Source organism: Sorghum bicolor, chromosome 1, assembly GCF_000003195.3.
Source record: "Sorghum bicolor cultivar BTx623 chromosome 1, Sorghum_bicolor_NCBIv3, whole genome shotgun sequence".
Taxonomy (NCBI): domain Eukaryota; kingdom Viridiplantae; phylum Streptophyta; class Magnoliopsida; order Poales; family Poaceae; genus Sorghum; species Sorghum bicolor.
In genome coordinates, this window is record NC_012870.2 from 20,679,186 (window position 1) to 20,703,917 (window position 24,732).

The window sequence follows — 24,732 nt, forward strand, 5'->3', positions numbered from 1 at the left end:
TTTGCAAAATGGACACTGTAGCTTTTTTGTTTGTATTTGACAAATATTGTCCAATCATGGACTAACTAGGCTCAAAAGATTTATCTCGTCAATTCCGACCAAACTGTGCAATTAGTTTTTATTTTTGTCTATATTTAGTACTTCATACATGTGTCTAAAGATTTGACGTGACGAAAAATTTGAAAATTTTTGCAAAATTTTTTGGGAACTAAACAAGGCCCAATTCTTCAACATATATGTGTATGGCATAAATGATAAATCCATGCAACCACAGGACACCTTTATCCAATGTGCTCAACTTACCTGCTTACATTGAAGTGCTTCCCGGTTGAGATTTGCACGTGAGTAGTTTCGAGTTGAGGACCCGCAGCCTTAAGGCTCTAGGGCAAAACACATATCCCAAAATGTGCGTACAGTAGTTCTTTCAAGTAAACACCAAATATACTTACTACAGACTATACCAAATAAATAGACATGAAACACCTAAATGAGCCTCAAGATTAAAACGAAAAGAATGTTTATTTCCTAACCAAACTAGAGAACAGACTCCAATACCATATCTGTAGAGACAAAAAAAAGGCCTTGTTTTAATCCAAGCCTGCTACATATTTGCCGTATCCTCATAAATAATCTATCTTCATGTGGGCGGTAGGACTAGAAATAATGACTGGACTCTATCTCAGGAGCTATGGGTCGAATCATTTTGGATGGTGCAGCTGCGCGTCACTTCTCGGCTTCTGAGCAGCAGATGCTGGGAGAGGAACAGGGACTCGAACAAAAAGAATTACGTGCTGGAAACATGCGAGCCTGCTTCTGGTAGCCACAACTTCTTCCGGATGATCAAGATCATTTCGTTCTCCTCTGATTCTGGGTTGGGCTCAGCATCTACAACAGTTATTGCTTCCCAGTGAAGTGCGTGGAGGTATTTCTTGATGAATTCAATGATAGTGCTCTTGTCCCTCACGATGGCAAACCCAGTCGGCCTGAGGATACGATCCATTTCAAGGAGCAGGTCTTCGGCACTGCAACCTCTTTTATCAAGGTCAGAGAAGACTGCCCATGCGTGGAGAAGATCATATGTTCGAGGATAGGTTGAAAAGGCTTCACACCTGCAAACACATTATTGTATTTGAGTAAATTGTAAATGTGGAAGCACAATATTCCCGCTTCTATGGAAACTTGCCAATAATAACAATCTTCCTTGATTGCAAAACAATGCGGGCCTAATGATTAACATTTGCAATGGAAAGGCAACAAAACCTTCACTCAATCCAGAAAAACAGGAAATGTAACTCAAGAATATAGTTTCAGTTGCCCAACTCTGGATCTGCCTCTTTCTTATAGAGCTTTAGAGGCCTCAACCATAGGCTCAAGATCGCACTGCTAAACTTCATGCTAATTTTCACAACAAAGAGTACAGCATACAAGGCACATCACAACACTTTTTGAGAAGCTAAAGAATAGACACAACATAAGACTTATTGGATGGGAAACTGACCAATAGACATACAATGTTAGCATTACAGGCCAAATACCATTGCAGCAATCAAAACAGATTTCCTTTAACACAAGACACCCAGTATTTTGAGATGCATCAAGGGTAGAACAGTAGCAGAATGGTTCTAATGAGCTTCATCCTAAAGGTACTTGTTATGTCTAAAATACCAAGGATAAATTCTAACAAGGAAACACTCCTCACAAAGTATTGAAGGAATCACTCCCAAGTTATAGTTGCATAGGTCGGCACAGCCAATAAGTTCAACAGTGTTTCATCATAAAAATTCATCCGATCTTGTAAATTGTAACCTAAAGGTTGATCAGAATATAGCATTGAGATACAGCATTCACCATCAATATAAAGTTTTAATTTGCACTTTTAATTACACTAAAACATAAGGGCAAAAGTCATGGCAAAGTGGTACCGTGTTGATATCTCTTAGCTGTAGAAAATTCAATAATAACAATGGATAAATTTATAGGTGCTTAACACATACCAGTCGTGATTGCTGCCTATCAGCCCTCTATCATAGATTATCTTGAGGGTGCTTGGTCCATCATGTGGCACAACATTCATCACCCATACGTCTTTTTCCTTGAGTGCAGCAGCAAATGACCCAAAGTTTGCTTTCATGTCCATGATGTTTCTAATAGCATCTGATTTTACCTTTGGGCCCAACAAACTCCAATAATTTTCAACTCTTTGCTGCCACATTTCCTGCACAGCAAGAATTACATCAGTAATCTTTATGCAGTTCTTAAGACTCAAATAATAAAGTTCTGAATGTAAATGGTATGTCATGATCATAAAGACATTGTAAGGTCAACTAACCGTGTCCTTTTCAAATGTGTCTGCAGTAACATACAAATCAGCAAGACGGGGTGGCGGGGTTGTTAATCGAGCAGGCCAGGGAGCTAGCCCAGTTCCCCCATCTCTGTGCATTTCTGAAAACATAAAATAACTTATTCAGTATTCTTCTTGCATCCCAAGATTAGAGGAAGTGAAGTAATAGGGGCAGAGAGAATTTCTACCCTATGGCTAGATATTACTGACAAACATGAAAAGTATATATTGAAAAAAATACAGTTGTTTCCAGAATTGTTTATCTGCAAAAAAGGAATCATGCCTTGACCAAAAAAAAAACATAAGACCATGAATCAACAAAGAAACTAATTTAGTATTATATTCACATCCCAAAGTCAGAAATCATGCATGACAAATGAGAGAAGCAAAATGTCACGAGTACGTTCTTTTTTTTTTCTCAGGAAAAAGCTGGGTACACCCTTAGTATCAACTAGGTGGGAACAGGATAATTACTCACGTTCAGGATATGGAGTAATGCAAGCTTCCATTGGCACTCCCCATACTGAATCTGGATCATCACCACTTTTGCATAGAGGTGGCTTTGTACCATGTGCTCGTCTCTTGTAACAATCATTGTTCAGAGGTTTCACCCAAATAACAGTTTGGTTTCTTTTCTCTGCAATTTTCCAGCACATCCTTTCCACAAGGGCACTCATTTCTTTCCAGATTCGGAGATCCTCCTCATCCTGTGCATATGCTTCAGGAGAGGAGTAAGCAAAATAACCTCCAGGTCGTAGCAATCTGTCTAGTTCAAGCAGAAGAATTCCATCTCTTTGAAGCCAGTCGATCCTACAACGTGAACAATGGGCTAGTTCAAATGATCTACTTGGGTACGGAAGCCTTTTTGTTCCCAAAACACCAAGATATGCAGGGATCCCTCTTTCAAGTGCAAACTGAATCTGATTCTGATGCACATCGTTTGGTGCCAAAGACATTGCTATCACATTAGAAGAAAGTAGGTATCCTCCAAAACTAGCAACTCCACAACCAACATCAAGAACTGTACGAAGCATCCCCTCATTGTTTATATTGTTATCTTTGAAATTTAGCATCTGCCAAATAGTAGAGATGGGTCAGATAAAAGAATTTCAGGGCAACTTGCAAAGGAGTCAAGGCAGAAGGCTTACATTTGCAATATTTGATATATATTTGTCAGCTCCATGGTGAAAATGGGTCCCACCACCTGGAAACTTGATCTTTTCACCGGCTTCAACCATCCAATTCTGGTCTGACTTCTCTTTTGCAAGGTGAGTGTGTGGAATGTTTGCTTTCCACACTACATCACGACTTTTTGGCCATTTTATAGGAACCTGAAAAAAAATTGTGGATCTGATACAGCTCAGCAAGGATCCAATCAGACAGAACTAATTTCAGATAAGTATAGATTGGAAGGTCAGTGGCTCAGTGCACGTGTTATTGACAAGGAAAAAATATGAATAAACCAGAAAAGCACAGGGAAAACATATAACCATGTCCCTGAGACAATGAAGACAAAATCATCTTAGTCAACTTGCAAAAGAGCTTATATTATTGATTGAATGAAGCACATACTACTATACACAAGATGCAGTTGCTGCAATTATTACATTAAAAGGACTGGTTGAAAGCTTGAAATGGCCAGACTATGAACTCAACTACTCAAGTCAAGTGAGATATATCGCATGCAAGATCTAATTGGAATAAACGAACACTTTGAGAGAAGAGTTAGATCTGTAGTGACCTTATAGCCATGTGGTGGAGGAATCAAGCAATTAAAACGCCTTTCCGGTGGAGGGCAATGCCTCTCATAGTGCTCCATCAGGTTTAAATCCAGCTTCAGCCTCATTTGATATATCAAGTTCCTATCCAAGCAGGGGATCAGCTCAGAGTGCCGGTCATCACACACCTAAACACCCAAGAAAACAAACAATTAAAATCATGAACAGACAATCCACAAAAAAAAAAGGACTGATCACTTGTTGGGAACTTACAGGAAAGCTCTTGGGCTTGACATCATCTGCATCCCCAGTTCCAAAAATGGACTCTTCAGAGCCATCGTCTCCATCATCACTGCCCCATCCAAGTGACCTTGAGAATTTGGTCCCGTACTCAAATGCAGTGGTCCCAGCCTGTCCTTTGGAGCCCGAGAAATACAAGAAGAGGAGGCATAGGCACACAATCATCACACAGCACAGCACAACCGGCCTCTTGCTGTGCCCCGAGTCATTTCTCCCCCTCATTTCGGATCCCAACTTGCCTTGCCCTCCCTCTACTAAGCACAGGCCTCAGGATTCATAAAGAACTGACTTGAATTCCTCCCTTTTCAGTCACACTGATCTGTAAAGAAGAACACCAGTCCTTAGAAACAACCCTATCACTATCAACAACTATCAGTAAGCAGGAAACCCTACCACAAACACACAGCCTGCAGAACTGAAACCAAGATGGAAATCGTTGGGAAGAATTAAATTCTCCCACCAAACGCCCCAAGACTCGTACAAGATGCAATTAAGCGGGGAATTTCCTGTCCAAGTAAGCCAACCTTCAGTGCCCCAAGGTGAAAAAGAAACAGCAGCAGCAGTGAAGTTGGGGGACAGATCACAAAGAGGAAAGATCACCACCTCTTTAAATAAAGCTCCCTTTTGCGGCTTATTTTACTAGCGGATTCCGATCTCGGGGGCTCTGGTTGGAGGAAGCCGGCTTGGAATTCGGTTCACCCGCACCGAACTTTAAGAACTTGGATTAGGCGGCCAAGCATACACGGAAAAGAAAATTTGGATTTGACGCAATTTTTGGATTAGGCAGCCAGACACACAACAGACGCATAAAAGGCTTTGAATTTGACGCGGTTCAAATGCGCAACAGCGACGGGCACCACTGCGGCAGGGTGTGGCAGTGCGACGCGTGATGGGAGTGGAATACGTCCGGTCCGGCGCGAGAGCAGAAACAGAATAAAAAATCGCAAACTAACCACTTGAACGGGGCAGACTACTCCCAAAACAGACGAAACCAAACGAATCCTAAGAAACGAGAAAAACACCGACTGGAAAGCAATCGCAGCACGGGATAGACCACCGCCGCGACCGCTGCGCAGGTAGGGCAGCGGGCAGAAATCGCGCAAGCGAGCGCTCGTATCCACGGCGGCTGCTCCCTCGGGCGAACCCCGGCGGCTCCGAGGGCACGCCGGGCCGTGCGAACGGCGGCAACAGATCGAGCAAGCAAGGCCGCCCTGCCGCCGCCTGAGCCGAGGCGGGGGGACCCGCATTGCGGCGCGGGTGGAGAGGAGGGGAGGGATGGAGGGACAGAGCAACGCACCGTAGCGCCGGGTCGCAGCGCCGCCGCGGGGAGCGGTCGCCTCCGGTCGCAGGGCAGGGGCGGCGGGGCGGAGAGGCAACCGGTCGCGGAGCGAGCGAGAGCCAGCGGAAGGCCTCGACTTGCGGGGTAGAGCGAGCGAATGTGCAGAGGGGGGGGGGGGGGGGGGGGAGAGAGAGAGAGGTGCGTATTGGCCTATTGGGTAAAAGCTGGGCTCCGTTGAGTTAAGGTGGCAGGATGACGACGACGCGGGGATTAATTAATCGATAATGATATGACAATTAACTGACCACAGCAGATTTTCACTGCTCGCGGCTTGGTTGTTAAAGTAAAGTAGACCCAATGCAGAATTACAGCGTGCTGCCGTGAAGGGGAGGGAAGGGAACGCGTAGACCAACCGCGAGGACTTGGCCGCGGATGCGGAGAGGAACATACCAAATCTTAGATTAGCATCAGATTTAGCGGCGTTTGGTTGGGAATTTTGGATGGACGAAGATCTCTGTCGGCGTCCGTCTAATGGGGCCACTAGTAGAATAGTGACGCTACTGTTTGCCGGTGCGTCATCCAGTGTCGCTGCCGTGCCCTTGTCACGTGAGTCTCAGATTCCACTGTTCACGCTGTATCGTTTTTCAATTCTAAATTAAAAACGGTTAGTGTCTCCATTTCGACATGCTGGTATCAACCAAATCGCACGCCATTGCTACAAGAATCAGCGGGAGCATTTTGTTACAAGAACTGCAAACAATTGCGCAGAAATGGATCTTCGACAAGAGAGAACCGACCGAACAAACGCAGGCATGCGAATGGACGGCCAACCAATCGAATTCAAAGAGATTGGCCCCAGCACACACAGGCATGTACGATCTGAGATCTGGCCACAGCTTGTGCACGCAGGCACCGACGCACAGGCTGCCCAGTGGTGAGGTATGGACTGGACTGGAGTGCTGCTGAAGCCTAGAGATTCTGTATCACGCCGGTGCAGCTGTGATCCCACCGAGACATATGTGGTGCCCGCCAGTTTTGGCATGCCTCATACCTGTTGCCTGTATCTGCACTCGGTGTCATCATAACTCCAGGCCAAATTTGGTACATAAGATTGAAAACCTCTCGCAATCATACAGTTCAACATTTGGCTGCAAATACCCCAGCAAAGACGTCTTGAGAAAGAGTAATAAACCCATCTGGTAGTTACAGCAAGCAGTGACGCTTTCTCCTCCTGCGAATGAGACACGTCGAAGTCAAGCAGTATTTACATCAACTCAACATCTCGAGCTACCAAGCTACAACCAATTCTACCTTCTCCTGTTTGTGGGAAACTGCCGGACATAACAAAACGAGTCGCCACAACAAAATTCCCACCGTTTCTGTGTAGCACGTCTAACCAACACATTTACACGACGATCTCATGGCCAGAGACGCCTCCATATTGTCCAGCAAACGTGCTATGAATGCCAACCCTAAGAATAGCCCATCTCCCTATCTTTTCTGGTGACACTAGCCCTTCAAGATCTACTGGATCAAGACAGTTGTTGTTATGGCAGTCCTCGCTCTCGTCGATCCACCGCCATGTGGTGCCCACATGCACTCCTACCACAATGGTGAAGTGCTTACTCAGGGTTTAATTGACCGGTCAAACATCACTGGTTCCATGCCATCGCATCTACTTGATCTGCATGAAGCCTGAGACATCCACCAGGAAGCTAAGGAGGTTTTTCCTGAATCTCTGCCTGTTTGGCCGGTCGAGCGAGCTTGAGAGATTGTTTGAACTTGTGAGGTTATGGAACGCAGTTGCCAGCCTTGATTTCAAGGTAGGATTCTGCTGTTTCTCGAGCAACTCATGGACCAATCTCTGCAGATAAAATCAAGGTGAGGATATGTATCAGGTTTGTGCTCTATCTGATGACTATCAGTCCATTACAGAATAAAATGGATGTAATAGTTCTGAGTTTAGCATTAGCTTCCAATTTATTGATATAACATTTTCTTCAGGTTACTGAGATTACAATATGCATAATATAGTACTTATTTTTCAGATCGGAGGGGAAGGGGAGGGACCTGATATAACTCCTGTTCACAGAACAATAAAGGAAGCAAAGCATCTGCAGCATAACCTGCCAACTCCAATCTGCAAAAATAGCTTGACAGCTTAGAAGTTTAATTTATATAAAACTAGAGCTACTAAATAATTGGCAATTATGCCAAATAAAATTTACTTCACTTAAGATTCAAAGCAGTCAAAATCAAAATCAAATAACTGATACACAGAGCTCACCTGAAATCTTCAAAAAGAAATATTTGCAATAGAAGTCTCAAGAAGTGACTTGATATGCTTTCCTGCAGTTTGCCATTTGATCCTTCAGATTCCATGAGCTGCGAGTTCAGTCCTCCTCTCCCTCCTAATCTCTCTTTGAAATGGTATGAAGCAAGAGCATTTACTGCTGCCAGGCACCTCTCAACAACATCGCTATCCTGCAACAGACAAAAAGTCTGAACTATATCAGCTTGAAGAACAGAAATTCACACTAGAGGGTAAATGGTGTGGGACAGCAAACAATGAGCATATGACACACAGTTCAATTTATAAGAGACGCCAGAAGTGAATGGAGTATGGGGGTGAGCTGCATTTGACTGATAATATTAACATGAAACGCATGGTCATAATTCAAACAAAAGGTGACAAAAAGCATGAAAAATAACACCAAAATGTCCAAGGTTCCATTCGTTTTTTAAATATATGACATTCAGGGCAAGCTAATCTTTTTCATTTCTAAATGCCATTCAAAAACGAACCAGTTGTATCACTCACATAAATGGAAGGCCACAAACTAATTGTCTAGCCTTCCCTAGCACAACAGTCAAGTTTTGAAGTGAAACAAAGGATCAAGAGCTACCAACTCTTCTGTGGCTGCAATCAATATGCAGAAACTATACCATGATTACTGCAAGCTATGCTGCTGCAATCCGAAATCTTAGAACATATAGGAGTGATTTTTGTTCCGTTCAGAAAATTCCTGAACTTAGTGGTGCTAACCAAAAAAAAGAAAAAAGAAAAACTGAGTTCATGCAAATTTAGAAAGTGCACATGCCTGATTACGGAGCCCAAAGTCAAGACTTCCAATAATCCTCGTAAAAGCGTCTCTATTTAAGTGAGCAACCTTTTCCGGGTACACTTCCAACAAGTGTGACATAAGCACAAAATACTGCAAAGAAACCAGACTAAGATTAGCATTTGATTGCTATTATCCTCTATTACAAAAACTAAAGGAGAAAACTCAAAAGGACTTACATCACGACTAAGTTTAGGGTATTTCAGAAGGTCCAAAGATATCAAGGGGGTCACAATATCAAGGCCAACGTAGATAACCTGTGAAGGTAACATCTCAGTTATTATGTTTCAAATTAATTAATGTTAGTTCTCGATGCGAATAAATAGCAATACACTTGGCTAAATAAATAAGTTATATGACCTCAGTAAGTTTTTCTTCCCTGGATGGAAAATACAACAGCTAGCAGAATGCAACACCTTACGGTTTCAAAACAAGCAGAGTTTGACCCTTGCATTGGTTTGTCAATCTGTATCCTCAAGGTTTTTTTTTATTATGAACCCAAGTACAGAGGAGTTGGCTAAAAATGCCAAGGACGAATGAAGGCTCTGGTGTTTGCTGTGGGGATTACAAGTCTCAACAACCCGACACTCAACAGGAAAGATAGAAGGCCAGTAACTACATACTTTTTTTTGCAATAAACATCAGCTGCGTACCTCTGCAATATCAGGTGAACCTTCACCGTCGCAATCAGACAGAAAGCCAACCTGCACTTGACAACTGTGTCTATTAGTTATGCAGAACTTTTGGCCAAATTAAACAAACAGGGTGTAACAGAACAAAAGTTACCAAATCCTTCGAGCATATATTTGTCAGAAGACGAAGCAAAGCTCGCAAATCCTTATATTTTTCTGCTTGTGACTCACTACGCAGACTTGAAGAAAGAGAGAGCATTACCTAGAAAATAGAGACACCATAGGGTCAGTCCCTGAAGAAAATTATCTACAAGCACCACAAAAATGGTAGCATTGCTGTTGGGAAACTATACAAACTGCAAGCCATATTTAACCTTTTTAATGCAATATTGCTCACTCGGCACTCGCGTTAATTTCTTTAATTGCCTTTATTCAAGTTCAAGGCATGCCCTTAGTTATCAACATTAGATGACTAAATAAATCTGCACTAGTGTCACTTGAACATCTCCAGTTAGATCTTTTCCATGTCTAAGTAGATTAGCATTTCTGCAGAAATTAGCACACAAAGCACCAGAGGCCAAACAAAAATAAAAACAGGAAAATGTCTTTAGCTGACTTTATTTAAGGAGTGTCCTTACTTAAGTTATCAACATTAAATGACTATTTAAACCTGCACTAGCACCACTTGGACAGTCTCATTGGATCTTTTTCTATGAATAGAGTCCACTAAGGAGATCAGTATTTCTGCAGAAATTAACAAAAAAAAAAGCACAAGCACAAGCTTAAAATGTTTTTTGGCATAGGGAAGCTCTGAATGGTGAGATAGGGGTAACAACAGAAAAGAGAAGGAAAATGTAATTAGTATCATGAAGTTACTACAATGGCTGACATCATTTCTTTGAGAATAGTAATAGTCAGAGTCATCAGTCACATTGGCAAAAAAAAAGGAATATTACGATACAGAATAAAATAGAAGTACTCATATTCTGACCTTCCCAATGTTATGAGAGGAGTATATCTGGAGAAGTCGCAAGCAAAAGTTCACCAAAGCTGATGTTTCTTTAGAATCCAGGAATACAGCTTGACCATCAACAAAGTCCACCACAAACTTGAGTATCATGTATACGACTGAGGACTAAATGGATGGGGAAAAATTAGTTGCATGATCTTCAACGTTCACTTGTGGATTATAGTATAATGCTTGAAAAATAACATTACATGATTTTTGTAGACCTCCAGAAGAGTCAAAAGTGGGTTCATCACAGTACGACCCATCTCAAATAGAACTTTTTGAGTGCGGGGTTGAGTAGCTCTAGCAGCGCCTCTTAGTCGTTCCAATAGGCAACAGACCTACAACCATTGACCTATTTCCTTTATTCTTCTCTAAAAGAGCACAAAGCAAAGACCATACATACTTACCATGTAAACAACATCTGCTTGCTGTGCCACAGATTTTAGATCACTTCTGCTAGCATTTTCTACCAGGCACCCCGCCACTGGTCCCATTAGATCCCTCAGGTACCTTTAAAGGAATAAATACAGGCACTGTTAAACCTCTCATCTCTGTTTGTTAGAATAACAGCCAGAAGTAAACAATAGTCTTACTGTGCAGATGCTTCAGGATCTTTGATGCAGGAAGCAGCACAGGCAAGTGTTTCTGCTAGAGATCTCTGTAAAAAAATAGCAATAGAAGCATAAGATCTCCAAAAATATGAAGCCATAGGGTAGACCAACATGATTTGCACATGGTACATCACTTACTTGTAAACGTCCACTCAATGAAAGCAAAGAGCGTCCACTTGCAAAAGCTCTTGTAAGATCACGCCATGAATCCTAAAAGGGTACATGGAACACCACAAAGATTAGGAAAACAAAACAAAAAAGTTTTAGCAATCAATACAACATAGTATGTTTTTCTTGTTCAGACAGAAACAAGCAGTATGTACAAAGATATTCTAGGTAACACATTTAATGCAGTGCATGTGGAAATTGAAAGTCACAGCTTTGTGACCGTTACCAGCATAGTCCTTTCTTTACAATTATTACTATCTTCTTGGTCATTAATATTTTAGTTTTTTAAAAATATAGAAATTAGTATAAGAATCAATAATTCCTTCTAAATATAATGATACACAGCTCCCCCTTGTCTTAAAAAAAAGGTAAGAAACAATAACTGAACTGGAATGTGTTCACTAAAACATGCAATTACTGTACATCAGATGACATAAACGCTACCGAACTTTTGTGTGCTCAAACTAATGTGCATTGTACTATATGAAAATGCAAGCATCAGTAAGTTGTCATTGATTGTAGCAGTATATTTGGGCTTACCAGTTGAACAAGATAAGTGCATGTGTGTTTCCGGCGAACAACTGTAGCAAGTAGCTTCTGGCATGTCAGTGTCTGTGAACAGGAATCAAAGCAACATATAAGGGATAACCGAAACTTGGCATGTCAGTGTCTGTGAACAGGAATCAAAGCAACCGATAAGGGATAACCGAAACTTTTATCTTGTCTAACGCTAATGAAAACAATCTAGTGAGAAATCTTGAAAGTTGTGGGAGCTTGGTCAAGTTATGCAGTATTTGGTATTTTGGATCAATCGTATAGTATGATGGAATGATAAGGCTAAAGTCACATCAAAGATATCATGAAATCAAAAGATCAAGATGTTTCACAAGAGCAATTTTTGCATTAGGCACTGCAAATTGAACTGGGGCAAACATGTCTGGGCACTCTGCACAATTCCACCATGATTAATAAGTAAAAACGAAGCTTACCTGCAACTCAGTTTCTCCCTGATATGTAGTAAGTGCTAACATTGAAATGAGAACAACAAAATCAAGAACAAGCTCTCCTTGGTTATTTTCCCAAGCAAAACTGTTTAGCAGTTTTCTGGAATGTTGGGATCCATTTGTACCCTCACTATCAATTTCTCTGCTTACTTTTCCTCTACTCACATCAAGTGGCACTAAGTAGGTTGCAACCCATCTGGCCAAGAACCAGATGACAGCCTGCCAACATCAATAAAGAACATAAGACAACCTCTTTCTAAAATAAGTATAAAACAATGTCTAAGAACCATTCACAGAAAATAATGGTTAGCTTAGGTCCAGAGCAAAAGGGGCTTCTTTTACATAAAGAAAACGAGGACGATAGATAACAGTACAGAGAAATACCTCCATTAGTCGTGGACTGAAGTATTTTGCCCTAATTCCTGGATCTAGACACTGCCTGGAAAAATTTATTATAGACCTGCATTATCAAGAGACAAATATTCACATTATATTGATACAACAGTATTAATACTGTTAATACAGTCAAATGGGTTATCAGAGCTGCAACTGGCCCCAAAACTACAGGTCAACCAATTGTCTTCCCACTAAAAACAACTGGATTCCTGATTTCAATGAAATAAAAAGGGGAATAGATTGAGGTAAGATTTTCACCAGGAGAGTGTAACAACAGGATGCTGTGCTGCTTCAATCACATTAGGGAATCCAGCCTGTAATGCTTCAGGGATCTGTTCAAAATTAATTAACAACAGTGAGAACTTTTAACTTTAAGACATATTTCTTAGCTTATAGAAGTAATAAATGACACAAACCATAAAAGAATGCAATGCCAATATAGTTTGCAAAATTACGTGACAATTGGTGCATTATGTTAGTAAGTGGCAACTCAATGTATTCACAGGTCCAAAGGGATGTACATTGTACAAGTGTTACATATGTAGGAAAAAACCCTCCAACTAGAGGGGAAATACATCTGCATGTATAAATATAACCTCCCCACCCCACCCCTTCCCCCAACTCATGGTGGATCTACAACACTAAGTTTGGAGAGTAAAAGGCTATGATGTGCCCTCGTCTGTGCCTTTGTGAAGAAATCAGCTAATTGAACCTCTGAAGGCACATGGAGAGTCACAACCTGATCATGCACCTGCGATCTCATGTAGGAAGCATCAACTCCAATGCGCTTGGTGAGTTCATGCTTCACAGGATCTTGAGCAATATTGATGGCACCAGTGCCGTGAAAAGAGAGACTTGGTGCAGTAACAGGCACACTGAAATCCTTGAGAAACCATCGTAGTCATGTCACCTCCGTACTCACAGTTGCCATAGAACGGAGATCAACCTTAACACTCGAACAGGAAACAGCGGTCTGCTTTTTGGTTTTCCAGACAATCGAGACATACAATAAGCCAAGAGGAAGCGATGATCAGAGTGATCACTATCCATTTTCACATCAGAGTAACCTGGAGTGAGGAAAGAGAAGGCGGCGAGAGTTAGTTCCACGAAGGTGTCACAGAACCCGAAGAACGTGAGCATAGTGGAGCTGGGTAGGAGCTCAGACAAACTGGATATGAAGAGTGAGAAATGTCAGGATGAGTGATCCCAATATAGATGAGGCTCCCAACTAGCTGATAATAGTGAGTTGCATCATTCAGTGGTTCAGCATCAGTGGGTTGTGGAAGAAAAGAGGTGAAGGGGCCTTATCTTGAGTAAAGGTGAAGCGCCCTCGAGAGCTTGGAGGATTGGGCATCTCAGATCTGAAAAGCTTAGGACGGGCACTCTGAATGCGCTGGTTATGGCTGGAAAAAACTGAGTCACACTGGCCATGGGGCATGTTTCCAATCCAGGTAGGGGATGGAAAGCACACTTTTTTGGAAGATAGATGGTTACATGGGCAGCATATCATAGACATCGCTCCTTGCACTCCGTGGTGGTCAAGAGAAATATCAAGAAAAGAACGGTGGCAGAAGCTCTCAATGAATACCTATGGATTTCAGATGCATGAGGAGCTTCGTCAATTGGAGCTCTAATGGAGTACCTTGGTCTTTGGGATCTCATCATGGATTTCTCGCTGCAGACTGATGTAAAAGACATGCACAAATGGCGCTTATCCTCCTTTGGTCAATATTCAACAAACTTGGCATATGATATGAGTATCTTTTTCAAAGAGCAATTCAGTTTAGGCCATGGGAATGAATTCGGAGAAGTTGGGGTCCTGGCAAGTGCAAGTTTTTCTCTGTGGCTTGTAGCTCATGATAGATGTTGGACAGCTGATCAGCTTGCGCTCATGGTCTGTGCCATCCTGAGCAATGCCTCTTACGTGACCAGGAACAGAAGACAATAAAAAAACTCGACCTGTAGGGGGTAAGATAGCCCCCGGATTGGTCGAGGTTGTATGTACTAGGAGGGTTTAACCCCCCCCCCCAATTATGTACCTTTTCTTTTTAATGAAATGATACACAGCTCTCCTGCATTGTTCGAGAGGAGGGGGGAGACAGCCCCTGGGCATTGCATTAAAAGGATCTTCTCATGCAGATCGAGAAAACTCCTGAACCCCTAAACCATTTCCTAGTATCATGCCCCTTTGCAAGGCAGCACTGGTACTCCATCCTTCGTCATGTCGGGTTACAACAAATTGCACCTCAGCCAGCTGATACGGAGTTTGATGATTGATGGGATAGATCTTGGCACATAATTCCAGAACACCAAAAGAAAGGGATTAATTCTCTGGTCACGCTAGGGGCTTGGATTATCTAGACACATTGTAATGCTTGCGCATTCGATGGAGCGACTCCTAGCATGTCAAGAGCTCTCAGTGCTACTAGTGATGAACAGCATATTTGGGAGATAACAGGCACACATAGCCTCTCTTCTTTGACTGGTGCGTCTCATGAAGGTGTGTTGGTCGCTTGTTTCAGTCTTAACAGGCACGCATGTAATCACGAGACTTTTGCCATTATAAAAGTTCGAAATTCCATGTGAGCCACTGAAAAAGTTTGGGCGACTCTAGTGACATTCGTGAAAACTTTGCCCTCCATGCCGCTTCCGTCACATTTGCCACGTACCGGAACTTGGGCAGGAGCGACTCGATCAGTTTGGCCTCATGGGGACACACATGCCGAGTCCGACAAGGAAGGCAGGAGCGGCTCATGGGGCGAGGGTGTCGTCTCCAATAAGAAGCTGTCCGAGGGTGTCGAGGGCGCTGAGGAGCCATTGTCTATGATATCCATCGCACCATCTGCTTGGGGACGAAGTGCATCTTGATCGGAGGAACAACATCTGCTTGAGGACGGGACGAAGCTTTTCAGTTACTGGCTAGAGGTACTCAGCATTTACATGCATCAAATTCTATGTACTTTAACCCAAAATACTGCTTAAATGCAAGCAGTTTTTGGTGCCAAAAACTTTTGCATCATTCTGTGTACTTCGTAAGCAGGTTTTTGGCACCAAAATAGCCGACCGGCTAGTGGCACCGGAGGGACCCAGAAACTTTTGCACGGCATTAAGACCTGAGGGCATTTTGGATTTTTCCCACCACATTACCACAGTTTGACACCATTAGAGGCAAATGTGACGGAAGCGGCATGGAGGGCAACAAAGTTTTCATGAATGTCACTTGAGTCACCCAAACCTTTTTAGTGGCTCATATGGAATTTGAACTTTTATAATGGCACACAAGGAAAAACAATAGAGTGGTGTGTGTGGGTGTTCATGTTTGTTTGTGGTTGTGTTTGTCTGTGTCCATTCACATGGGTTCTTGTCCTATTTTTCTTCTTAATATATTGATACACAGCTCTCCTGTGTCCGAGAAAAAAAAATAGTGGGTTGTAGGTGAACACCAAGCTCCATAGGAGTATCGACAGTGGGTGATCATTGAGAGCAGCACGAGAAAGGTGTTCTGAACAGATGTGGAAGAGACCTCAAGACCAAGGAAGTAGCTGAGGAGATCCAAATCAGACATCAAGAACTTATCACCGAGGCGCTGCTTCACAAAATCAATATACCGAAAATCATCATGTGTGATGAGCATGTCATCAACATAGAGAAGAAGTGTGCGACCATGAGGGGAAGTGTGGACAAAGAGAGCACGGGCAAGGGCAGGGGCAGGCGCAGGCGGAAGCGGGGCGTGCACACGGGCCCGTGGGAGGTAGCGTGCGGCGATGGCCAGTGCCATGCACGGCGTGCACGGGGGCAGTGGGCAGGCAGCCACAAGTGTGGGTGCACGGGTAGGCACATGTTGACGTGGGGCCACAGGGAGCACAGCAGATGCAGGTGGAGTTGCTGGCTGGCAACGCTCACTGGCAGCGCGACCACAACAAGGTGTGAATCTACCTAACTCTAGGCTGTGATACCATGTTAGGAAATGGCAACTCAATGTACTATTCACAGGCCCAAAGAGCTAGATGTACAAGTGTTACAAATGCAGAAAACCACTCCAACTAGAAGGAAAATGTGTGTGCGTGTATATATCTAACACATGAAACCATGTGAAATAAATCAAACTGAGCTACAGAAATAATGAAAAGATGATATGAAGAACAATGAGGGCATTCATGATATGCTAATAAAGAAAGAGAAACATGAGTACAGAAAGGGCTTTGTAAATGCTAGTAAAGAAAGAGAAGCTTTAGAGTAGTTACAAGTAGTGTTTCTCCTTCGCCTGAGTCAGTTAGGACATGACTAGTAACCAACAACAGCCAATAGAGCTCTTCCAGTGTTTGAGTAGGATCACTTTCACCATTTCTCTGCTAAGAAAAATCTATTAAATGTTAACTACAAAAACAGCACCACTTTAAAACAATAGAATGTACAAGGCTACAGTAGCAGAGTAGCGTAGTAGCTTCTCCTTTCTTAATAAATGAGGTAAATTACAAGATAACAAGACGACCTGATTTAGCCGGGCAAATCGTTCTGAAAACAACTGTGCAAGAAATGGAATAGTAGTGTCTGCAGCAGCACGTGCTATTAGAGCATACAAGGCTAACTGCTCATCACGTTCTGGAAGAAGTACTTCATTAGTATGATGAATCCAAAAGAGTTAAAGAGATACTAGAACAGATGAACTGTCTGTGGAATTTAAGCATACTTGAAACAGAAACATGAAAATATTCAGTATCATCAGTATCCTCGAACGCAGAATCAGCAGCAGCTACGTCAAAGAAAATAAGAGTAATCAGTATGCAGGATGTAAACAAGATAGAAAATCTTTTACAACATCTGTAACATTCTTCAAATCTGAGGTTACATTTAAATGAAATATAAAGAGATTTGTACCCTTCAAGTGTGACTCCACAATGATCTTAAACAAACTTGAAGCTGCAAGTGCTCCATCAACTGAGATTGGACTTTTGTCGGCATCTACGTCCTGCCAAAACAAAAACTTTATGTTGTAGTTCATGGTGATGTAATAAACAAAGGGATGAATGAGCTTTACAAACAAAAAGGATGAAACCCAATGAACAAAGTGCAATATAAACTACTCCCTCCATTCCAAATTATAAGACGTTTTAGCATTTCTAGATACATAACTTTTGTTATGCACTTAGATATACACTATGTCTAGATACAGTCATATAATCCAATAAAAGAGTAAAAATGTGACCAATAGTTATTACATGCTAATTACTACCAAAGCTTATGAGAAAAAACAGAGGCAACAATCATATCACACTGGAATTTTGAACTGATTATTGCAAATAAGTGTTTAATTAAGTTGTGTAAAAAGGCAATGACACAAACATATTTCAAATTTGGTGCAAAGGTCAAGGGAAGTACCCCCAGAATCACATTCCATGTTTCTAACAAAATATCAAGGGAATCTATGCCCCATGTTTCCTCTTCACTCTGGTTATTCAGAACGGACTTGACAGCTTCTGACGTCAAAGCAGAAAGCAGATTAACTGTACCGTAAGGCCTGCAAACATGTCCATGTTAAACAAAAGAGAATAGCAATCTCAGTCTACCTGATATTGTAATAATAAATGGCACGAAGTGTACAAAATATTCTGAATATACTCAAAACTAGAAGAATACCCCGCACGTTGCTGCGGGAATGCAGATTAGTGGATTGCGTGGCATGATGACATGGACAAACAAAATACTTATGTGTCTTGCTGACATCGACATTACAATTGTATGGCTAGTGGATTTTAGTTGTGTGATAGTGCATTGCTTAGTTGCAAGCTTGTATGTTGAGAGAAATATAGTGACTTTGCTGACGTGGACATTACAATTGCATGGGCTAGTGGATTTTTAATTGTATGTGATAGCGGGTTGCTTAATTGGACAACTTGCATGTTGAGAGAAATAGGTAGTGGGGTTTAGCTTAGAAATATAGTGACTTTGTTGACGTAGACACTACAATTGCATGAGCTAGTGGATTTTTTATGTGATAGTGGGTTGCTTAGTTGGACAACTTGCATGTTAAGAGAAATAGGTAGTGGGTTTTAGCTTTATAGGAGTACTAGGAGTATACCCCGCGCGTTGCTGCGGGAATTGCGGATTAGTGATTGTGTAGTATGGTGATGTGGACTATACTTATTTGTCTTGCTGACATGGACATTATAGTTGTCATGTATGCTATTGGATTTTAATTGTATATGTGGTAGTGCATTGTATGTTGAGATAAATAGTTATTGAGGTTTTACTTAGTGGATTTTAATTGAATATGATAGCGCATTGCTTAGGTGGATAGCTTGCATGCTTAGAGAAATAGTTAGTGGGATTTAGGATTATAACTTTATAAGAGTCATAGATAAGATAAGATATGCATTTTCACTATTACAAAAAGAGCCAGATACATTAAGGAAAATGAGAGATGTAGCTATAGTATCTTGGTTATGACACCATCTTACAGATTGGACAGACTAGTGTCACATCGAGGACCAATTGACTAATATGTAGGAGTACAAGGGATGAATTAAGTCACCAAAGTTGCAATGTGGAACTAGACAATGTACAAGAAACTGACCTTACTGACTTTAGAAGGTTGTCAAAAAGTGAGCCAGTAGTTAAAGACGCCATTGAAAGAAGGGCGTGGCAACCATCTATGAACTCACTGCAAAACAGTGAATATCTCGCATCAGCATTTCTCAAGTTTTTCCTCAGGTTAAATCAAGATTGCAAAGATGGATCCTGAGAGAACCTTTCACTTCCCCCATTTCGGATCGATGCTGCAATTACATCAGGAGGTTCAATCCATAGAACAACAGCAGATAATATCAGCATAAGGTGTTTAATCTGTGCATCCCCATTATCTGGCAATAGAAAGAAAAGAGGAAATATTACATAAAAGAGATCACATGTAAATCATTAACATGCTTTCCAGTGATACATTGAATATGTAAATTCTAAAAGAAAAGATTCAGCTTCCAACCTTGAACACTAACCTCCGTTCTTCAAACCCAAACTCAGAAACAGTCTAGTTTGCAACCTCAAACTATTAGAATCAACCACTCCCTCCCATCCCCACCCACCACACATGCAACCACCCAAGGTGTTTCTGTCTGACAATAGCACCAAACTGGGCAGTTGTGGGCATAAATTCTACTTCCTTCAATCAAAAATTTAAGTCCATCTTGGTTAACCCTAAGTCAAACTTCTTTTAAATTTTGATAATCAATATCTAACAATTTATATAGGTTGACAACAAACGATTGACATCAATAGATTTATTATGAAACCATTTTTTTATAATATACGATTCTTTTCATTAAGATGATATATTTTCATAAATATTGTGAATCAAAGTTAGAGAAGTTTGACTTAGACAAACCTAGATGGATTAATGTTTGCAATTGGAGGAAGTAGCATGTCCATATTTTTATTTCCTCATTGTATGAGGAACCACGCCTGCATATTTCTGTATACACTCCCCCAAACCTCATAATGTGTATGCAGGTGCTGCTGGTAATGGTGGTCTAACTAGGATACCATCTGTGATAAAAATATATATATAAGAAACTACGGAGGTCTAGTATTAGGATTGTGTTTCATAGTAGTCTGAGGTTGTAGTAAACAGTATTGGTATCAGGTAAAAATCAAGCTGATGCCAGAATTTATGGATGGAAAGGGAACATTTCACAGATCTTCAATAAATAATGATTGTTTGGAATAAGTATGTACCATTAGGAAACACTGAGCCTGCCAAGGAGCACAACTGCACTATAAGCTGTCTGCAAGAGACAGCAATTGGAGAATCACCCCACAATGTATCATATGAGTACTTTTGGCGCAAGGTGGTGTAAAAGTTCAAAACCCAGGTAGGGTGTCCGTTTGATATTAGAATCTCTCTCCACATAGACCCTGGCTACAATAGAAAATGCAAACATTATAAACTGAAATGGAGCAAACATGCAAGTAATTAGGATATACCTTCACCAACGAACGTTCAAACTTCTTCAGATTTATCGTATCAATCCTCAAGCCAGAATTTATCTTAGCATCTGAACTCTCATGCTCCACAGTATGCTTGAAATTCCAGCTTAGTATCTGAAACATCAGGCGCAATGCTGCTGAACATGCTCTCTCGTCAGGTATTGTTACAGTTGAATTCAAGATTTTGTCAGCAGTATTGAACACAGCAGCTTGTGCCCAGCAGTAAAAATCCTTGCAAAAGACAATAGCGTGTCATAATGATAACCGAGGGTTCAAGACTTCAAGTGACATAACACAGCTGTAGTATTTTCATGTAAGGATGCCTGCCAAAACTTCTACGTAATGGGAAGATCAATACCTTCAAAAACTGCACTTCGAGTGAGTATTCACATTGTTCATGAAATTCCTTAGGCAGGCTCATAGCAGAAGCAGTTGAAGGAGAAAATTCTGAAACCTAGGTCATACATAAAATGTAGTATGAGATCAGTTGGAAAAGGATAGAGAAAAATGTTAGAACCAATCACATCGGCCTCAAGAAATTGGCATACCAAGGTTTCCAGGAAATTGATTGCAGCAAACTGTCGATTAGGCCCATGAATACCCCGGATGGATTGCTCAACCTGAAAACATTATCAGACATACAAATACAGTGTTATACAGGAATTTAGTGTGCGACTTGATTGATTAAAATTCCAATACAAAGGACAATTTGAAAGAAAAAAAAACAAAAAGAAACAGTGATGAAGTTGGAGGTGCTATGTTTGCTAAAATGTTCAAGAGTTCCAAAAAAATAATATAAGAATAAAAACATCTTATCCATCAAGTTGATCCACTTATAGTTATAGCAACTTGGATTTCTTCATGCTACATTTTTTTATTGTTGTCTTATTAAGTGTTACCAATGAAGAAACAAGGGATGAAGTATACCAATGTTGCATAAAGATCCACAACCAAAAATATTAGGCTAATCCTGATTTGTAAGGCTGTAGCTGCCATCTGACAGAGAAGTACATACCTCAAAGAAGATAGCTGCTTTCTCTTGGTCTGAAAACTCAACCCTGTGGACATATTCCGTGTCAAAACAAATATAAATTGAACATAAAAATCTTTAACAACCAAAGTACTGGAGCAATCAATCGCCTTCAAGTGCACTGGCTAAAACACAGATAGTTTATTTCATGATCGGGATTCAGGGAAAGATGTCTCCTATTGTGTATATCATCTTGGACAATCATGTGCAAACAACCCAGCCAAACACCATATCCAACCTCTGTCCAGTCTGAGATAAGCAGGAATTAACGAATAAATAGATTACTAAAATAACAAATCAGCCCATTACTATGTGAACTCATCTTAAGGAAAGATTGTGTGCATGAGTTGCAAAACACTCCATGAACGAAACCACATCCAAATCAGCAACCCAAGCAATGAAAAAATATATAAGTATGAATATGAATGCAGCATGCCCATCATTTTCATACCCATGTCACATAAACTCAGGGAACAAAGGGCAAATAAAAAAATATGAGTAAATTGAAGCTAGCGAACATGTTATGATAAGACATAACAGATGTATTAGACATTACACTTCTAAAGTAGGTAGAAACATAGAAACTAACCAGCCTCTTTTCAGTAATCTAGCTGCCACGGCAGAAACTTTCGATTGCACATAGCCATCAGGAGAACTTGCATGCTCCATAACATAGTTTAAACAATATCTACAAATGATAGAAAAAGTTATAGTAAACGCTAAAAACGTGATGATCCCACATTAATTGCAAGTTTTCACCCTCAAAAAGAAAAACTCACATTATTAGGCTTCTTTTGTTGTCATCTGTAAGGATTCCCCACTCCCTTACTGCAGCATCACCAATTGCACCAGCAGCTTGGAATCTCGCATTAGGCATTTGCGATGTCTCTGGGAGAATATAATGTTTTCAGCTCTTTTCGAGTATCTTAACACTAGAAGAGAGAGGCTTAACTATTTTTTATGAGAAAAATAACAGAATAATTATTTTTTTCAGCACAAAAGCCCCAAAATAACAAATAATAAATGGGGTAAATTATTATTACTTGCAGTCTGCGGAACAACAATTCGGACAAACAAATAAAAATGTATCTCCCTTCAAAATGGAAACAACATGTACACAGGTTATATGGAAACAACATAACTAATACATATTGCGATATGTTTCTGCTAGTAAGTCCTAACCTTAGTCAGTTATAAGCTTAAAAATGGATATATCTGCTCTGTTGAGAAAGAGTTCTAGTTCATCCTAGGTACATAGCAAGAGAACAGCATACCAAGAATGAATCTGCATGCTTGATAAGGCATCAGAGACGAATGCAGCGAAGTTATCACCTTTTCCGCTTCAGATGGATTCATGTGCAGCTGCAAAATTACCCATTGTCAAAAAGGATAGATGCTAAATCAACACAGATGCAATAGATGGCATTCTACAAGAAAACTGGCATGTTCATTAGCACCATGACAGTTCCATATATTAAGCTAAACACAGATACCAGGAAGACACTCTGTAACAAAACTTCACATAATTTGGGCAGCTTGGTTAATGTTACGGAATAAACTAAGGATCCATGGTCAAAATAAAAGAATATAATCACACAAGAAGTGGAAAAAGTTGAGAACAGCTTGGGGATAGATTAATAAGGGTCAGCAAATGCTATTCCGACAGTGTCTTTCTCTGCACAGCACAGTTCTACTAGGCCCTCCTAATTCCTAAGTCCTAATAGATAGCTCAATTGCCACAAGCAGATTCCCAAATCTGAAATGAGGAACTTCAGGTTATCCAATGAATAAATGTGTCACAAAATATCACTAAAGCCACCCTGTAGAAACAGTACTATTCCCTAGCATAGAAATTACATGCTTTAGAAACGCAATGTCAAGACAAAAAACTTTTAATTAACCAGCATCTACGGGATTCATAGCCAACTTTCAAATGTACTAGAAGTCATTAAGGCGCTAACATAAAATGTGTTAGAACTCATTGAGGTACTAACACCTCACTCCTAAGCAATCAATTAACGTGCCCAAAACAAACAAATTAAGAAAACCATTAAAATTTTCAAATGTCCAACAAAACAACCAATCCGTGGCGAAACCTCATCTGACACGCATTCAAACGGGATCCCGTCACCAAATGCACAGAGAAGCACTGATCAACAGAGCACGCCACACACACTCAATCAAGTCCCCCAGGCAAACCATCAAAGTGCAGTAAAATCTGCATAACCTAGGCAAATCATCAACGGCGTGAGCACAATCAAGGCAAGCACAAGTCCGCGCGCGCTCTCCGAATCTAACAACACCGGGGCACCGAGAGCAAAGTGCTAAAAGCACGGAACACATGGAATTCAAGCTCTTCAACGAGGGTGTGGGCTGCGGAATGGGACCTGGATGAGGGAGCAGGCCTGCTCGATGGCGAGCATGGTGGCCTGGAGCTGCTGCGGATCGGGGGCGCCGCCGGGGAAGCCCTGCATGGTGGCGGCTGATCGCGCCTGAAGCGTGGTGGGCTCTCCGCGATCGCCTAGGGTTTGGCCGCCGGCTAGCGGCCACCCCGCCGGGCGTGGAGTAGCTGCGGAGGGCAGGGAGGCGGCGGAGGTGGAGAGCAGCAGGAGAGAAAGGGATGAATGGTGGCTGGATAGTTTTGCGGTTTTTGGTCTTCTGGGGGCCCTGGGTCCGGGTGCGGAGGTGGAAGTGGAACAGAGACGACGCAGCCGGCGTGCTTTGCTGGCGCTGTGAGCGCTGTGTAATCATCGATCCAAGTGCCAGCGAATTTCCTTTTTTTTTAATGCTCCCACTGTTGGCTTTGGTCTTGTTTAATTTTAAAAATTTTACAAAATAGACATGGTACTCCCTCTGTTTCAAATTATAAGTCATTCCAAGAATCTTGAAGAGTCAAAGTATTTTCAAGTTTGACCAAAAATATAGAGAGAAATATAAAGATTTATGTCATAAAATAGGTATACTATGAAAATATAACTAACAAAGAATATAATGATACTTGGTTGGTACCAAAAATGTTATTATTTTGCTATATAAATTTGGTCAAACTTAAAAAACTTTGACTCTCCAAGATTCTTGGAATGACTTATAATTTGGGACGGAGGGAGTAGCACTTTCATTTGTATTTGATAATATATAT

General features: G+C 41.2%; 2 protein-coding genes across 6 annotated transcripts; both read right to left on the reverse strand.

The window, feature by feature from the left end:
• LOC8070486 (probable methyltransferase PMT3) lies at positions 256-5,807 on the reverse strand. 3 transcript variants are annotated; one of them, XM_021450737.1, is made up of 9 exons: positions 4,963-5,260; positions 4,753-4,865; positions 4,333-4,678; positions 4,083-4,247; positions 3,490-3,672; positions 2,820-3,414; positions 2,330-2,442; positions 1,995-2,215; positions 350-1,109 (listed from the first exon to the last, which is right to left on the reverse strand). In XM_021450737.1, exons 3-9 carry the CDS (start codon positions 4,579-4,581, stop codon positions 785-787), a joined length of 1,851 nt encoding a protein of 616 aa, XP_021306412.1. In that variant the 5' UTR covers positions 4,582-4,678; positions 4,753-4,865; positions 4,963-5,260; the 3' UTR covers positions 350-784. The 3 variants fall into 3 exon arrangements, with proteins under 3 accessions (XP_021306410.1, XP_021306412.1, XP_021306411.1); XM_021450735.1 differs by lacking the exons at positions 4,753-4,865; positions 4,963-5,260 and adding an exon at positions 5,657-5,807 and having other exon boundaries at positions 256-1,109; XM_021450736.1 differs by having other exon boundaries at positions 4,753-5,260.
• Positions 6,736-24,290, reverse strand: LOC8067421 (exportin-4). Of its 3 annotated transcripts, XM_002467038.2 has the most exons (32): positions 23,981-24,280; positions 22,868-22,955; positions 22,373-22,481; positions 22,183-22,281; positions 21,579-21,621; positions 21,112-21,183; positions 20,922-21,017; positions 20,561-20,794; positions 20,312-20,495; positions 19,332-19,443; positions 19,158-19,244; positions 17,963-18,101; positions 17,462-17,552; positions 17,274-17,336; positions 17,076-17,185; positions 16,828-16,932; positions 12,842-12,915; positions 12,572-12,647; positions 12,173-12,406; positions 11,724-11,795; positions 11,154-11,225; positions 10,998-11,062; positions 10,812-10,914; positions 10,611-10,742; positions 10,384-10,527; positions 9,547-9,654; positions 9,414-9,464; positions 8,940-9,017; positions 8,740-8,853; positions 7,926-8,122; positions 7,709-7,778; positions 6,736-7,502 (listed from the first exon to the last, which is right to left on the reverse strand). In XM_002467038.2, exons 1-32 carry the CDS (start codon positions 24,065-24,067, stop codon positions 7,314-7,316), a joined length of 3,498 nt encoding a protein of 1,165 aa, XP_002467083.1. In that variant the 5' UTR covers positions 24,068-24,280; the 3' UTR covers positions 6,736-7,313. The 3 variants fall into 3 exon arrangements, with proteins under 3 accessions (XP_002467083.1, XP_021306408.1, XP_021306409.1); XM_021450733.1 differs by lacking the exons at positions 6,736-7,502; positions 7,709-7,778; positions 7,926-8,122; ... (7 more) ...; positions 10,998-11,062; positions 11,154-11,225 and having other exon boundaries at positions 11,748-11,853; positions 23,981-24,283; XM_021450734.1 differs by lacking the exons at positions 6,736-7,502; positions 7,709-7,778; positions 7,926-8,122; ... (18 more) ...; positions 19,158-19,244; positions 19,332-19,443 and having other exon boundaries at positions 20,318-20,491; positions 23,981-24,290.